The sequence below is a fragment of the Triticum urartu genome, chromosome 7, assembly GCF_003073215.2.
Source record: "Triticum urartu cultivar G1812 chromosome 7, Tu2.1, whole genome shotgun sequence".
NCBI classification, from domain to species: domain Eukaryota; kingdom Viridiplantae; phylum Streptophyta; class Magnoliopsida; order Poales; family Poaceae; genus Triticum; species Triticum urartu.
Window position 1 is genome coordinate 712,655,249 of NC_053028.1, and position 17,196 is coordinate 712,672,444.

Consider the following 17,196-nt stretch of genomic DNA (forward strand, 5'->3'; position numbering starts at 1 on the left):
CAAAATTGTGGTTACCGACTGTTATTGACTTGCTGTTGGTACCAGTGCACCAACCATTGATTTGTGTGGATGGGAGATGTGTTGGTTTATTTCTTTGTGCATGCTCTTATGACTGGTTACCGTCTCTCTGTGTGTGGTTTTGGCTGTGATCATGCAAAGTTCTTGTGCCTATTGAAAAGAGCTTCTATTTTTCCTTTTTCATTGAGTTATATGTTCGCAGTACATAGAGTTGCTTCTTGTGTTCTCAATATTATGATTTTTTTACAGGAAATATTCAGAATTTTTCCCAGTGAAAGGAAATTGTATCACAAAGCATCTTTCATTTTTCAAGTGTTTTTCTTTTACAATCATTTTTCAAGTGTTAATTGAAGATGCTAGTTGGAAGGATCTTTTTCCACAGGCTGTTGTACCTGAGTGAAGGTTTTGAAATGGCTGGATTCATGTCCTGATTCAAGCAAGCAGAAAATCCAAAACCTGCGGCACTTGATGCACATATTAACAGAAGGATCTATACAGATATGAATCAAGTCAGGTGATTACTTGTTCATCGATCATGAAACGAGAAACATAAGTACATGACAGATCTGCACAGTACCATGAATCCACTGGCCAAGCCACGGTACAAAAAACACAAAAAAAGGAAAACGTACATTATGTATGGTACATGCCGAAAAAGCGTTCCCCGCTTTGTATTACAAAGCAACCAACCGATACAACTAGCGATAGGTGCTGCAGCATAGTCACGTCCAAAAGAAACAGAAGAGAAAATACAAAAGAAAAGAATGACAACAGAGTCGGATCAATGGAAAAACGACGATGCTCTGCAACCGCTGCGCCCTCCGAAGATATCCACCACACTCCTAGCGCTTCGGACCCACGCATACCAAGCAACACCTTCAAGAAGGAACACGACGATGACGACGTTGCTGCCCGGACAGGTCGTAGGGTTTCCCCCGATACGCGAGGGGGAGTGGGTGAGGGGGGTACCCGACGCCCTTCAGGAAGGAATGACGGCGCACACGGGCGCCGCCGCGTCGGTGCCGACCAAGCCAACAGGGATTTCTCCCGTCCACCACACACCCACCACCCCGACCGATCCGTCACGCTCCACCAAACTCACCGCCCATCCAACACACGCCACCGCGGTCTTGGAGCCACCACCGCTGTCTCTCCACGGGGATCGAAGCGGGACCGGCGGGACGAGAGGAAGAAGTCGGGAACAAGGAGCGGCAGAGTCCACCGCCAGGGAAAGAGGCTTGGAGTTTGGGCGAGGTCCAAGGGGCCGGTGGTGGAGTGACCTCGGCACCAGGGATGAAGGTCCGTGATGGGCAACGGCCTCTCCTAGACCACCTCAGCTCCATCTTGTACACGGCGGACGACATTGGAGGACGAGGAAGCGGCGACATTGGCATCAGGAGGGCGGATGTAGATTCTAGACGGAGAAGTAGGAGGAGCGAGGGGGCACTGGAGGAGAGAGGCTGTCGTGTCGTTCGCCCATGGCGTCCTTCAAGGGAGGGAGGAGAAGGAAATTGGGGTATCATGAGGACTGGAAGGACAGGGTTTAGGGTTTAGGCAATGAGGGCGGGGTGTGGGGAGCAAGGAGGGCGCCAAATTTTAGACGAGAATTCCTCGCATCCGTCCCACAAATCTGCAATCACCGCCTAGATAGTTTCCACCTGCGCAAAAAACAAAGCACTCATAAGACAAGCACAAGTATAGATAGCAATGAAAATGGAAGGTGTTGCAAATTAACTATGCTTAAGTTGCGTATAAGTTAGTGATCAACCGCCTTAATATTTGAAACTAATTAACGTGTGGACAAACAGACATGCATAGATATAGATAACAAAGAAAATGGAAGGGGAACAAGATCGACCGAGGGGCAACTTAATTAAGCTTAAGCTGCGTATGTATGTACGTACCTCGCATCCTTTCCGCCGCAGCTCCTTTAGTGTGCTGTCATCTTCAGAAATCTGGTCCATAAAGCCCAGTTTCAGGTAACTGAGGGACGGAAGGTGCAGCAACCCATCAGGGAGCTTGCTCATCTTTATGCACCACATAAGTGCCAGGTGGGAGAGCTTTGGCATTGTCCCTTCCTCCATCCTCCACACCTTGGTGGAAAAACAATCAAGTTCTAACTCTTGCAGCCGAGGGAACCCTTGGGAAGAGCAGCACATGGTTTGGCCTCTGTACCCATTCAAATGCAACACCACAAGACAGGGGAGTTTCTCCAGGATCGGCATCGGGTCTTGTTTTATGACATCAGCATCTAGAACAAGACGACGTACGCTTTGTGGGAACTCAGCAGGCATCTTGTCGAGCACATCAAATTGGTTGAGACTAATATCAACCAGGTGAGGCATGTTCGCAAATATGTTGAGCACCTCCGCTGGCATATAGGGCAACATCGATAAGGAGAAGGTTTTTAGTTGATTCAGCTGGCCCAAGAAAATCATCATGTCATGACAGCGGAAATCAGTGCCAACAGGATGAAGATGCAACACAAAGCTCTGTAGCTCTTTCGGCTGCAGTCGCACACTCCTTGCAGGTGGCGGTGGAGAAAACCCATTGCGAAGGTAAACATGCCTTAGAGTAGGGATGTCGCAGAGAGAGTTTGGTACTTGTGGGTGCAATGGCCTGTTCCATAGTTCCATAGTCTGCAAGTAAAGGAGTTTTCCAATTGAAGAAGGGAGCGCCACCCCTTCACAATATCTCAACCTAAGCAATCTTAGGTGAATGCACCCACCAATTACACTGGAGAAATCTTTTAGTGTTGAATTTTCAATGCAAAGAACTCTCAGGAATCTCAGCTTAGGAAGGGACACTGATTCAAGCTCAAAGCCAAGCAGACTTCGGACATTAGGCGCCACAGGTAAAAGCTGATCACTCAAAGTTTGAAAACTAAAACGATAAGATATCAAGTTATCAGATGATGATGATGCACCAGCTTGGCCTGCAATTTTTTTAGAGTGCACCATATGTCAGAAAGAATCTAGCCACATATAAGTACATATAGCAAAATAGAAAATGGAATCAATTAATAGGAAGAGATCAGGAGACAAAGCCTGACCTGCAGTTTTGTCGATGGCATTAAGAAAACCATCTTGTCTTGCTTCTTCCGTGCACCAGTCATGTAGAATGTCATGAATTCTTATTCTCTCTACCCATCCATGTGCCTTACTTCTGTCAAGGACCTGCACCAAGCTTCTCTGAGCCAATTCGGTTACATAATTCCGTGCTGTTTCTTCTAGTATATGCTTTGGTGTATGTGGAACCAAGCTTTCTGCTATCCATAATTCAATGAGACACGACACATATATTATGTAGTCCTCGGGAAAAGCAGCGAGATAGAGAAAACAAGCTCTTAAATAACAATTTGGCAGGTCCTTGTAACTGCGAGCCAGTATGAATCGCATCATCTGTCCATTCTTGGTTGATGGCCAATCAGAGAGTATATCAGACCATATTTGTGCATTTAGATTTTTTGAGAGATGACCCCCCAAAATTGCAAGTGCAAGTGGCAATCCATCACATTTCTTTGCAAGCTTTCTCCCAAGTTTTTCAAACTCATCCACATCACGTATGACAGACCTTTTGTATGATGGTAAAGCTTTGCAACTAAATAGTTCCCAACTTTTCTCTTCATCTAACTTCTTCAAATGATGAACATAGGTTGGCATTTGGACATGATTTGCAACATCTTCCTTCCGAGTGGTTAATAGTACTCTACTACCATTAGTTGCATCTGGAAAAGCTTTAACCCTTTTATTTATCTGGTCCCATGTGTCGGTTTCCCACACATCATCAAGAACTACCAAGTATCTTTTTTGCAATAGAAAATCATGGATCTCCTTTCCCACCTCATACTCATTCATCTGAGCAATTGACTCATCTCTGGCCCCCATAATTTGTTTCATAATATCCTTTAGTAAATCAATGCCCTTGAATTTTTGAGATACAGTGACCCAAGAAGCTGCCTCAAAGTGTTGTTTGACACAAGATGAAGTGTAAACTTTTCTAGCGAGTGTTGTTTTCCCCGCCCCACCCATGGCAACTATGGAGACAACACTAAGAGTTATGTTCTCTTTTTTGTCAACTAACTTGCCAACTATTTCTTTGTACTCATCCCCAAAACCAACAAGGTCAATATCTTCGAAGTTTTGGTGCATAGTCCCATAATCTTGTGGATACTCATCCTCAATATGAACCTTTTCTACATCACTAGTATCCAAATTGATTTTCAAACGGTTTGCACTATCAAATATCTCACTGATCTTCCTTTTTACTCGCTGTATTTCAGCACCAATTGTGTGAAGGGCAATCAGGTCACTTGGCAAGCGAGCATACCTCAAGATGGCACCCATGAAGTCCTTCTTGAGCCTGTTTCTCTTCTCCATGTAGTCGGCCGCTTCAATGGCATTCTCGGCCTCGTATGCCGCATCCCTGATCTGGCTGACCCAGGTAGCCACAAGCTCATCTCCTGATCTCCTTTTGGCGTCGGCGGATTTAAGGTAGCTCTTTAGCCGCCTCAGCTCATCCTTCAAGAATCCCACTTCAAGGTTGACGCCGCATAGGAATGTGGTCTCCTGGACCGCAAGGGTGCTCACGTTGCCAAGCACGGAGCCAATGGCCGACTCGGCCATTAGTTTCTCCGGGCTCTCTGCCCTCAGAGATGGAATGCTTGACGTGGGATGAATGGGTGGAAGAAATTATGTAGGTGTGGCTGACTAGGAACAATTTGATGGCGTCTGGTTTTGTATTTCTTGTTGCTTTGGGCTTGGTTGTATATATAGCAGAGCAGATTCAGCTCAGCTCAGCTCATGTATAGGTGATGATGGAAATGAAGGAAGGAATATGGTGTGCTTCCGGGGAGGGCTAGAGCTTGGTTGACATGAAGGCAAGGTATAAAGCAAAGAAGCTCCCCACACCTTTGCTTGAGCTGCAGTTTTAGCATCATTCGATCCCATCTGCATGCAGCAGCCTTTCCCAGGAGACACAGAGTCATTTGTTGGGGGCCATGGCCTTCTCGTGGCGGGACTCATGGTCTCGTGAGAGCGACGCAGATTGGGCCTCGAGTACACAGCAAAGCCCACAAATAATAGGCGCATCCCTTTCTTCTCCCCTTTTTTCTCATGGAGCCGCCGCCCGCCTCCCGCCGCAGTCCGCAGAGAGCCCTCAACTAATTTCTCTCCCTGCGTTTGCTTTCGCCTTCCTTGATTCCTGACGCGAGGGTAGATGGTGTGTAGGATGGCACCACGCCGATGCGTTCGATCTGCGCACGCTGTGAGCTCTCGCTACCACCTCAACTACTCCCTGCCTCGGATGCCACATCCCTGATCTGGCTGACCAAGACAACAACACTAGCATCTCGCAGCTTCAACTTGTTGTCGGCATCTCTAAGGAAGCCTTGCAGTCGCTTGAGTTCATGTTTCAGGAAATCAACTTCACTGCTAACGCCACAGAGCAGTGTGGTCTCCTGGAGCGCAAGGGTGCTGACGTTGCCAAGCACGGAGCTAACGGCCGACTGAGCCATTGCTCTTCCTTGACTACAGCTCTCTGCTTGATGTAGCAGATGAATTGCTAGGTGTGGCTTAGGAAGGCATGATGTTTGTTGTCGGCAATGTTTTTGGCTTTGTATTGGTGCTTCTTTCCTGCTTAGTCACAGAGCAGAGGGAGAAGGGGGCACGGCAAGAATGTCTTGTGTGCCTGAAGAGGGTTAGTTGGAGTTGGAGCTTTCCGTTATACAACCAACTGATAGATATTTTTCGTAGAAGATTCGCACTTTACTCTAATATATCACAGTAAGAACTAATTAAGGTGCTAATTAGAGCAATGAAGCTCCCGCCTCTATGCAAAGTTAATTAATTATTACGTTGCTTGAGACGGCGTGCTTTAGCATAACGTACTGATTAATCATGAATTTTTTCTTTCAACACTGAGATGGAGTGTTTGATTAAAGACGAGTGGATGGAAGAATGCTGGTTACTGTCCAAGTCCGTGGCACAACGGTACAACGCGGCAAATTTGAATCATTCCCGACATCGACCGGTACCTGCAGCAAGCAAGTTGCTGAAGCTGAAAGAACGTGGAGGGCCCTCAACTAGTCTACTATTACAAAGTCTACATATACAATCGACTTGGATGGCAACTCTGAACCATCTAGGTAGCGAAAAACACATCTATTTGCCCATGGTGACACCAACCTCCGCGGCTGCCTCTCAGCCGAAGAAGTTGGATGTTGAGTATTCGAATAAAGTAGCTGCACAACGGTCTGAGCCTAGTCCTTCTTATTATTTCAGTGAAGGAGATAATCAGAATGATTCTGATGCAATGGAGATGGGAGAAGGGTTATTTGTTCATTTCCCTGATAGACAGGTTCAGGTTGAGGAGTGGAGGAACGAAGCACAAGAGTTCGAAACTGAATTCAGCGAGATGGAAATGAAGATCCATAGGTTCCCTGCAAGCCTACGAGTTCTTGGCGTGCGGTACATCCGCCCTATGGCTGTGGGCATCGGCCTTTACCACCACAACTCAGTAAACCTCCATGAGATGGAGAAGGTGAAGCGCGTGGCTACGCACCACTTCATCAGAGACTCTGGCCATTCTTTTGAGGAGATGTATGGGGCGGTCTTCTCCGTCGTAGGCGCTGCCCGCAGCTTCTACAACATCTACGAGTTTCAGCTGCAAGTGGAAGATGCTGAATTGGCAGATATGATGTTTATTGATGGTTGCTTCCTTCTGCAGTATATGCTGATGTGTACCGGCCGTGATAAGCTGCCTCCATCGTTGTTGTCTTGCTTTGAGTCCAACCAAGCTTGCATCAGCAATGACATAATGCTGCTCGAGAATCAACTTCCCTGGCTGGTGGTTGAGACCCTAAGGAGGTTCAGGCCCGTGCCCGTGGAGGAGTTCATCGGTAAGATGGGACGCACACTCCAAATCCGGGGGGACATGGATAGTAGGAGACCGGTTGTCTTGGATGGTGCAGGTAGCCATACGCCGCCTCATCTCCTTGGCATCCTTTGGTTCTACAAAATGGGGGGCAGAAATAGTGGAGTGCCCGTGTCTAATCGTCCAGATGCTCTGAGATCAATGTCAAAGAGTATTAGCGCCATCGAGCTTGCAGAGATCGGCATCAAGCTGAAAGCTAGCAAGACAACTAAGTTTACGGACATGGGCATCAAGAAAGGATGCCTCTCTGGCGAGATCTTCCTGGCGCCGTTGTTGCTGGATGACACAAGGTCATGCTGGCTCGTCAACATGGCGGCTTTCGAGGTATGCCTGGGCATGGCCACAGGTGCTTATCAAAACAAGGCAGTTGTCTGCTCCTACCTTGCTGTCCTCGCGACGCTCATGGATCGGGAGGAGGATGTGCATGAGCTGCGGTCGAAGCGTCTGGTGCAGGGAGAACTCAGCAACAAGGAGACGCTCGAATTCTTCAAGATGCTTCTGAAGCGCATCAGTGGTGGCCCCCTCTACATTCACATCATGGAAGAGGTTGAGGCCTACAAGATCAACAGGTGGATGTGGATCAAGGTGCACCGGTTTGTCCACAAACACTTGAAAGCCATTGTCACCGTGTTGTCCATCATTGGTGTTCTTGTGGGTATCTTCAAGACCCTCCTCTCTCTCAAGAGACATTAGCTCAATGTACAGATATATGCATTTTTACTTCTTCTGTTGGTGTTGTGCCATATACTACGTACTTCTCCATATATATATGTAAGTAAATCATGGATGCATCCTTGTTATTATTCGGTGTTCGCCACCAGCATTACATTAATACTGTGCATATGCGTAACTTGGCAGCAGGTCAATGGGAGCTACGATGACCCGTGAGTTGTGAATGATTCATGATGATGATGACGTTTGAGTTGTAAATTAAGATGATCAATGCAAATTAAAATGAACAATGCACTTCAATACCTCCACTGAATGAGACATCTGTTTCAGGCATAGAGAGAGGTCGATGAGTGTACATGGTTCTTCGATTAACACGATCTTAAACAAATAATTGCCTTCCCTTTCTCATCACTTACATAGCTAATTATATATATTAGTCTGTGCGCGTACTCGTTCAATTCACTGCATATATAACAGTGTCGACCGAAGACATAGTTTAACAACAAGTACACTATATTTTAATGGAGCGAACTCAAGTAGACAATAATTAATTACGTAAGAAGCAGACTATATTTTACAGGAAGGATGTCAAGTAGACGATAAATAATTAGTTCAGAAGCCATCAATCAAACTATAGAGAGTAGCGTGAATGGCCAAGCCCGGAGAGCAGGATGCTGCGGCAAGCAACCGATGTTATAGAAGATCGATGTTCCAACTTCCAAGTGCAAAACACGATTCGGTCAATAAATGTGCGTGTTATTATTAACATTTTTAACAGGAGGTTGTCTGACGGTATGGCACTCTTGTCCTATTGTACAAATCTGTCTGTTCATGGACTGTACTGGGCGTAATTATACGAGGATTAATTGTGTATCTAACCTATTTTCCGGTTAACTTTGTTTGAGTGCACCAACCATCCATTTGTACGGTCTTTCATAGTAATATTGTTGGCTAAAAGGAAGGGTGTTGCACTTGACTGAAGATTTTTTTTAGAAAAGGAGGAATCACTCCCGGCCTCTGCATTTGGGTGATGCATGCGGCCATATTATTTATTTTTCACAAAGACCGTACAAAATAATACAATAGTAAGCCCGAGGCCACCATCTAGACGACACCTGTCGCTACTCCTGTCCCCTTGATGAAGGTGTGCCGAATGTTCGGGCCAAATACCAAACAGACATCGCACGAAAGCCTAACATCTAACGCCGGATGCCCCATCCAAGCCACATAGGCGGGACTGGGTTACACTCCGGTCCGGCGCTCTCTCAGTGAGTACCACACGCACACGCTGCAAAGGGCCGTCACCTCCGTCTTCCCTCGATCCATCCTCAAAGCATGTACTGACGCATCGACCTTGTTAGGCCACTCTGCCATCGACGCCACCACGACGCCAGACAACGTCGATCTCCTGCGCGTGTCCCTCGCCACACATCTGACACCAAGCCTTCATTGCTCCATGCCGTCGAGAACCGCCGCCATGAATATGTAGAAAGAAACACCGCTCCACCGCAGATGCCATCCACTGGTCCCTCGAGCCCAAGTGCATCTCCAAGAATGCCGCCCCCAAGGGGGTAACGACACATGAATGCCGCCGTCATCCGATCAACTGATCTAGGGTTTCCCCCGGAGGTATTGGGTGGGGTTGGGTGCTTCACCTCGATGATGCCTTCATGAAGGAAACGATGATAAGAGCGTCGTCATCACCGGCTCCGGCCAATGACCGAAGACCAAGTTTTCACCCGGATCTGTTCCAAAAAATCCACCCGACAAGCTGTGCACTGTCTCGACCGCCTTCAAAGCCCCAGATCTAGCCGCCTAGATCCGGCGACCAAACGCAACAGCAGTGCCACCGTATGTAGTAGCCCTGGCGCACCAGCCACTGCCTGAATGCGCCACCACTGGAGCCTGGGAGGAGGGCTCCCACCCCACCTCGCCAAACCGCGAGAGCCCCCGGGATAGATCCCGCACGCTCATCACCATCTCTGATCTGAATCAATCCATGGCCAAACCACGAGATCGCCGATGCAGATCCGCCTTGGATAGGGACTGTACCACGCCTTGCCGCCGCGGGAAGCCTGAGCTTCACCCGCCGCCATCTTCCAGGGCCGCCGCCCCGGGATCCAGCCGTCGCCGATAGGACGCGCCGCCCACGTGCAGCAGGCAGGAGGATCCCCCCGATCCAGATCTGGACCGAGAAGCTCACCACGGCCGCCTCCGCGCCTCCGCGCCAGAGAGCCGCCATCCGGCCGCCCCGGACGCATCCGCGCCGCGCTGCCATGCATTGTTGCACGCATCCGCGCGAGGGCGCTATCATGCGCCAGCACCACACCGCGCCGAAGGGAGGAGGGCCCGCCGCTGCCGACGCCGGCCGGGCTTTGCCCGGCGGCGGCGGGGAGGGGGAGGGGACGGGGAAGGGTTGGAGGCGGCGGCGCGTGGGTTCGCCCCCCCCCCTCCCGCTCGCGGGAGCGGGCTGGGCGAGACGGGTTCCGAATCCTCTCGATCGGTTCAACTTGATTGAAGATGCCGGGTTGTTTTCTATAAAGGGCGCTTTATTACTTAAAAGGTTTAAGCATTACACCCAACCTCTACATAACTAGGATGCACACATCCATAACCAAGTCCAAGTCCAAAAAAATCAAAAAAGGCGGAATACAAGTAATTATGTGAAGATTGTATAATGCCTAAGATGTAGGAGTGCCAATCCGAAGATCATGCTGCCATTTCATGTTGGGTAAAAGTATCCCTCACCATGGCCTCTAAGCATGTACACGCCTCCATAAACAGGTTCTGATTCTCCATATGTTGTAGATATGACCATAAAAGAAGCGTGCCAGTACATCTGTAGATAACCTGCAGAAGAGAAGATGTCAGGCTGTAAGCATAAGACTAGATCTTCTGACAAGCACTCTATATAAATGAATAAGGGTGCTAATATTTGTTGGGAGGAGGTGATGTTTTCTACTGCAACTGCCATGGAGCAGCTCTTCATAGTATTATTTCACATTCTTTTTGCAATATCTCCAAATCTCTTTACAGTTTGTTATGTAGAGAATTAACAGAGGGGGAAATGAGAACCAAAACCCAGAACCTACGAGTAGAGTTCTTACTAGTGTGAGTACCACTACAGGACAGAGCGGATCAAAAGATGCATGAACGTGCATGTTAGTTGCCCTTTTTTCGATGAAGGGTGAATTTTATCAATGTTTTAAATAGCGGACTATGGAAAATAGCGGCAGGCTTTCAAATCAGCTATAGCGGGCTATAGCGAGCTATTTGTGAAGGCGACCATTTAGCGGCACCCTACTGAAAAGGCTATAGCGACCGCTGTAGCCGGCTATTTAAAACTATGGATTTTATGGACTCAATTTGAAGCATCAAGAGGATACAAACACAATGAGCACACACCCAGCCTCTGCATAGCTAGGACGTACACATCCAACATCAACACACACAAGAAAAAACACATCGGCAAATAGCAAAGTCATACAAGACCAAAGCTATGTCTACGCATAAAAAAAAACCAAAGTATCAAATCCGCAATGGACAAACTACAACAATGACCTTATCTGCACCAAATTTCTCATGACACCACAAGCACGACAAGGTTCTTCAACAACAATACCTTCAAGAAGAAAGCGATGATCAAGCGCTGTCGTCACCGGATCCAGCCATCAGAGGCTAGATTCTAGGTTTTCATCTTGAAGAATCGGTGTGACCGTATCCGAACAAAGCCTCCAACAAGGTCACGACGCCAAAACATTGCCATTGCCAGGTAGGTATAACCAACTTGGCTCAGATCTAGGTTTTCACCTCGGAGCTCAAGACCGGGTGCTCAAGTAGCACCACCATCAAAGTCACCATGCGTTGTCACCTCGGAGCTAATGCGATGTGACAACCGCCGCTACACCACCATATCCGCTGCGTCAAATCATCGTTCATAGATTGCATCTCACTGTCAGGGTAACCACTAGATCTGGAGAAAGAAATTCTCGCGAAGCCCTTTCAGTGGCTACCACAATCCACAGCACAACCGCCACGACGTCGGAGTGGTCACACGATCCAACACCAATGCGGAACCAAGCCGGAGAGTGCTTCCAAATCCCGTCGACCAAGGATCCATCACTGGAGAACTGCAGCAGACTACTGGATCCACACCGGGGCATCGGACCTGGGCAGCACACCCGGAGGCGGCGCCAGGAAGGAACATCCGCGGCGGATCATGGCCGGAGCAGGGACACCGCAGCCCCGCTGGCAACAGCACCCGAGGTCCAAATCTGAGGCGCCCAGTGGCTAAGGATAAGGATCCCCGCGGCTGGGAAGGAGGCCAAGACGAGCGGCAGCAGCGCACACCTGATGCAGCGAGGCGAGATCCGCGCCAGGGCAAGGTTGAACGGGAGGAACGAGGGTGCGTAGGACCCGCCGCCGCCAACCACCGACCAGGGCTTTGCCCGGGGGGCGGCGAGGGGAGAAGCGGCGAGGTCGGGGCCTAGAGCTGGCAGCGGCGGATGACGACGCGGGGGCGGTTCGTCCAGTTGCCCTACCATAGTATAGAAAAAAACCAGAACTAATAAAGACACAACATATTGTCCTTAGGTCTTCTGGCTTCAAAAAGGACAATATCCAAGTGTAAAATCTGCTAAATACTTGAGTGTACAAACTCTGTTTTGAGCAACTAACATTACAACAGAGAGTATCACAAACGTGCGTTTGAGTCTGTAAAAACTCTTCCGCCTGAATCCTTTCCAAGCCCGGTTTAGAGAAGCACACATTACATGAGGAGTCGATAAAAGTGAGTGCTCTGCTCCCCATGTAAGGCAGTAAGGAGAGAGAGAAATACATGAACATTAATTCTCCGAGGCAGGCCACTACAGAAACCAGAAATAGATATACAACAATCGTCCGGTGCTACATGCTTATTTATTATATTAATGAAATCAGCCAAAAACACAGCCATATTTGATGAAACGGGATAGATAACAATTAACAATCATACATGTGCGCTGCTCCACATGCACAAGCACATAAGCAAATACTCTCTCCGTTTCTAAATATTTGTCTTTTCAGAGATTTCAAAAAGACCATCACATACGGATGTATATAGACATATTTTAGTGTAGATTCACTCATTTTGCTTCGTATGTAGTCATTTGTTAAAATCTGTAGAAAGACATATATTTAGGAACGGAGGGAGTAGCATTCAGAACAAACAAGGCAGCTGGGAAACATAGAGAGCAAGTCACGAGCAAGCTGAACAAAAGCACAGGTAATTGATTACGAGGATCTCTGACCCCTCCTTGTGCCAAATGCATGTAGAGGATAAAAATAAAACAAACTAAAATTGATGAGAACAGGAGGTTGAGGGTGGCAACAAGGGAATATATAGTTACCTCGCATCCTTTCAGCTGCAGCTCCTTCAACATGCAGTCATCTCCAACAGAAATCAAGAGCATATATTCTACTTCCAGAAGATTGAGGGATGGAAGATGCAGGAACTCCTCTGGTAGCTTGCGCAACTTAGAGATCAAGTTGAGTTTTTTTTTTTTTGAGAGGATCAAGTTGAGTTTTAGGCGGGAGAGCTTTGGCATGGTCCCAACCTCGATCTTCAAACCTTCGGTGCAATAAAATCTAAAAAGTTGTAAGTTCTGTATACTTTTTTTTTGAAAATGGAGGTATACCCCCGGCCTCTGCATCATGATGATGCATGCGGCCCTCTTATTAAAAATCCAGAGAGTATCAACGTAAAGGTCTTACAACTCGCAAACGGAGCAAAGCAAAGTACATAACCCGGAAAAATACAAGTGGACAAAAACAACCGTAACGGTGATAATAAGGATAAGCTCTCTAGACTCCTATCCTGTTATGCGAACGCCATCCGAACCGGTTGAATATAACCCGAGTCAACATCTCCCATTGGTTGCACCCAGTAACCAAAGGCTCCCTGGAGTCCACAGGAGTGAGTAAGGACCACGTACGGATCCAAGCTGTAGCTCTGAAGATAACCTGCAAAAAAGTTAAGTTGTGTTGTCTGTTAAAAATCATATCATTTCTGCAGTTTCATATAGCCCATAATAACGCACATATTCCAATCCGAATACGAGCCGCCGTGATCTGTTCAACCCCAGCTAATCACGTCCCAAACAAAGACGCAATATCTACTGGTGAATTGATATTGAAGGCTATATGAATCGTTCTTCAAAGTAACTTGGCAAGTGGGCATTCAAGGAATAAATGTTGTATTGTCTCATCCTGAGCACAAAAACAACACCGCGAATTACCAACCCATCGCCTCTTAAGAAGGTTGTCCTTGGTGAGTATTACTTGCTTGTGGACAAACCACATAAAAATTTTAATCCGCAAAGGAACCTTAACCTTCCATATATGTAGTGACCGTGAGAGAGGGCCAGAATTAATCAGATCCGTATAAAAAGATTTCACCGTAAATATCCCATTTTTAGTTAACTTCCATTGTGTTGAGTCCGGCATGTCGGAGAGTCGAACTTCAATCAATCTCCGAACCAAGTGCATCCAGGCTGTCCATCTCTCACCCACTAATGTACGTCTGAACTGGATGTTCAAGGGAGTAGTTTGGAGGACGATACCTACATAATCCTCCTTACGTTACACAATATTATAAAGGGTGGGATATTGTAAGGCTAGAGGCGTCTCTCCTAACCACGTATCCTCCCAAAATCTTGTTGACATCCCGTTGCCAACCAAGAATTTGACCCTATGAAAGAACATATCCTTCATTCTCATAAGTCCCTTCCAGAATGGCGAATCAGTCGGTCTGATGGTAACCCGGGCTAGTGTTTTCGAGTGCAAATACTTATTGCGCAGGATTTGAGACCACATGCCCTCTGGCTCTGTCTCTAACCTGTACAGCCATTTGCTCATAAGACATCTATTCTTAATTTCCAAGTTCTCAATACCGAGGCCTCCTTGGTCTTTAGGTCGACAAAGGATATCCCATCGCGCGAGACGGTATTTCCTCTTGGCCTCATCAGATTGCCAAAAGAAACGAGATCTAAAGAAATCAAGTCGCTTTCGGACCCCTTTTGGAATTTCGAAGAACGAAAGTAAAAACATTGGCATGCTAGTCAATACTGAGTTAATCAAAACTAGCCGACCTCCGTATGACATCAGCTTGCCCTTCCAGCAGCTGAGTTTTTTTTTTCAATTCGTTCTTCAATACATTTCCATTCTTTATTGGATAGCTTACGGTGATGAATCGGAATACCCAAGTAATTGAATGGTAAGGCACCTAATTCGCATCCAAACAGTTGTCTGTAAGTATGTTCCTCGTCTTTGGCCTTCCCAAAACAGAACACCTCACTCTTATGAAAGTTAATTTTTAAGCCAGACAATTGTTCGAATAGACACAAAATAAGTTTCATGTTACGTGCCTGAGCCATGTCATGTTCCATGAACAGAATAGTGTCATCAGCATATTGTAGAATAGACACCCCTCCATCAACGAGATGAGACATCATATTAGACTGTACACATTTGTCATTAATAATATTGAGATCCCACTGAAAGAGATATGCCAAGAGTTTACGGATGACATCACGACTTTCGCTAATAGAACAGACTTTTTGTTTGTTATAATATAGTACAAATTGATCATTACATGTACAAATTTATCAATTGATGACCGTCTCCTGAGGTGTGGTGGAGCGACCTGGGTGTTAAACACATAATTGTGTCACGTATTAGCAAGGTACACGAGGTTGAGTATTGAACCAGGATAGCTAGGCTAGGCGCATGAGATATTCTGTTGTAACTACTAGCTAGCTTATCTCCTATCTTTCTTGTTTATCAAGTTGTATCTCAACCAACTCTTGTACGCGTATTCCAGGCTCGCACCCTGTCTATTTAACACGCAACACGTCGCCCTAGATCGGGTAAGACGTTTCCGCCAACGCACATGGTATCAGAGCCTTCCTACTTCCCATCTAGCCTCCACCTCCACCTGTGCCGAAACCATGTCTTCCTCCTCCGGTGCCGCCCACTCCAATCTCAATGGGCAGGTCATCGAGAAGCTTTCCCGCACGAATTACGTGCTGTGGCGCACGCAGATCACACCCCAGCTGTGTGGCGCCGGTGTCTTCGGCTACATCGACGGCACGTCACCGGAGCCGGCCAAGCTCTACGCCGCCAAGGACAAGGACGGCAAGGACACCTTCGAGCCCAACCCTCTCCACCCTCTTTGGGTCCGGGAGGACCAGCAGGTGCTCGGGTTCCTCCTCAGCAACCTCTCCAAGGAGGTGCTGGTCACGGTGACCGCGATCACCACAGCGAACGCGCTTTGGACGACGCTGGCGGGCATGTACTTGTCGCAGTCGCTGAGCCGCGTCAACAACATCCGCACCTCCCTCATCAACGCGCAGAAAGGTACCCAATCCGCCGCCACCTACTTTCCCTACATGCGTGGCCTCGCCGACGAGCTGGCCGCGGCGGGTAAGCCGATCCAGGATGATGAGCTGATCTCCTACATCCTCCATAGCCTGGATCTGGAGTACCAGCCCCTGGTCTCAGCCCTCGACGCTCGCGTCTCCCCCGCCTCCCTCGATGAGATCTTTGCCATGCTCAGCAACTTCAACCAACGCATGGCGCAGTTCCACGGTGCGGGCGGCCACTCCTTCAAGTCCTCGGCAAACACTGCAACTCGCGGCCGGGGTGGTGGCCGTTCCCGCGGCTCTTCCCGTGGCAGGGGGCGGTCTGGTGGCAGCGGCAACAATGGCGGGCGCTCCAACAACAAGGCTCGCCGCGGCGGCAGCGGTTCTGGTCGATCTCGTCCGGACTTGCCTCGCTGTCAGATATGTGGTAAGCCGGGCCACACCGCAAAAGATTGCTGGTACCGTTATGATGAGGACGAGGATGACTCCCAAGACGATGACAAGATCGATGCGGCCGCCGACGGCTCCTATGGCATCGACACCAACTGGTATGTCGATAGCGGCGCAACCAACCACATCACCAACGAACTCGAGAAGGTGACCATGAAGGAAAGGTACCGTGGAAAGGATCAAATCCACACGGCCAGTGGAGAAGGTATGCGGATAAATCACATTGGTCATTCAATAGTTAGTACCCCTAGTCGCAATATTCATCTCAAGAAAATCTTGCATGTTCCTAGTGCTGCCAAAAGTCTTCTTTCTGTTCACCGAATTGCCTTAGATAATCATGTCTTCCTTGAGTTTCACCCCTTTTTATTTTTGATTAAGGATCAGGAAACGAAGAAAATTCTCTATCGAGGTAGATGTGTTCGAGGGCTTTATCCGTTGATCCCGGTGCGTAGAAGATTCAATAAACAAGTCTATGGTGTTACTAAGCTTTCATCAACCCGGTGGCATGATAGATTAGGACATGCTTCTTTCTCTCTAGTTGAAAAATTGCTTAGGAAAAATAAGCTCCCGTTTGTGGTTGAGCGACATAATGAAACTATTTGTGATTCGTGCCAAAGAGCAAAAAGTCATCAATTGTCGTATCCAGTATCTACTAGTGTCTCTACCAAACCGTTGCAACTTATATTTTCCGATGTATGGGGTCCGGCCCCAACCTCTGTTGGCA

At 47.8% G+C, this 17,196-nt stretch overlaps 2 protein-coding genes across 2 annotated transcripts; one reads left to right on the plus strand and one right to left on the minus strand.

Annotated features, from left to right (window-relative positions):
• Positions 1–608: 608 nt before the first annotated feature.
• Positions 609–4,735, minus strand: LOC125522377 (probable disease resistance protein At1g58602). Its single transcript, XM_048687437.1, has 3 exons — positions 3,071–4,735; positions 1,923–2,953; positions 609–1,676 (listed from the first exon to the last, which is right to left on the minus strand). The coding sequence occupies exons 1-3, from the start codon at positions 4,641–4,643 to the stop codon at positions 1,662–1,664; spliced, it is 2,619 nt and encodes an 872-aa protein (XP_048543394.1). The 5' UTR covers positions 4,644–4,735; the 3' UTR covers positions 609–1,661.
• Positions 4,736–6,187: 1,452 nt separating this feature from the next.
• On the plus strand, positions 6,188–7,794 carry LOC125522378 (UPF0481 protein At3g47200-like). The gene has a single exon (XM_048687438.1). It carries the CDS (start codon positions 6,190–6,192, stop codon positions 7,642–7,644), a length of 1,455 nt encoding a protein of 484 aa, XP_048543395.1. The 5' UTR covers positions 6,188–6,189; the 3' UTR covers positions 7,645–7,794.
• The last annotated feature ends 9,402 nt before the right edge of the window (positions 7,795–17,196 follow it).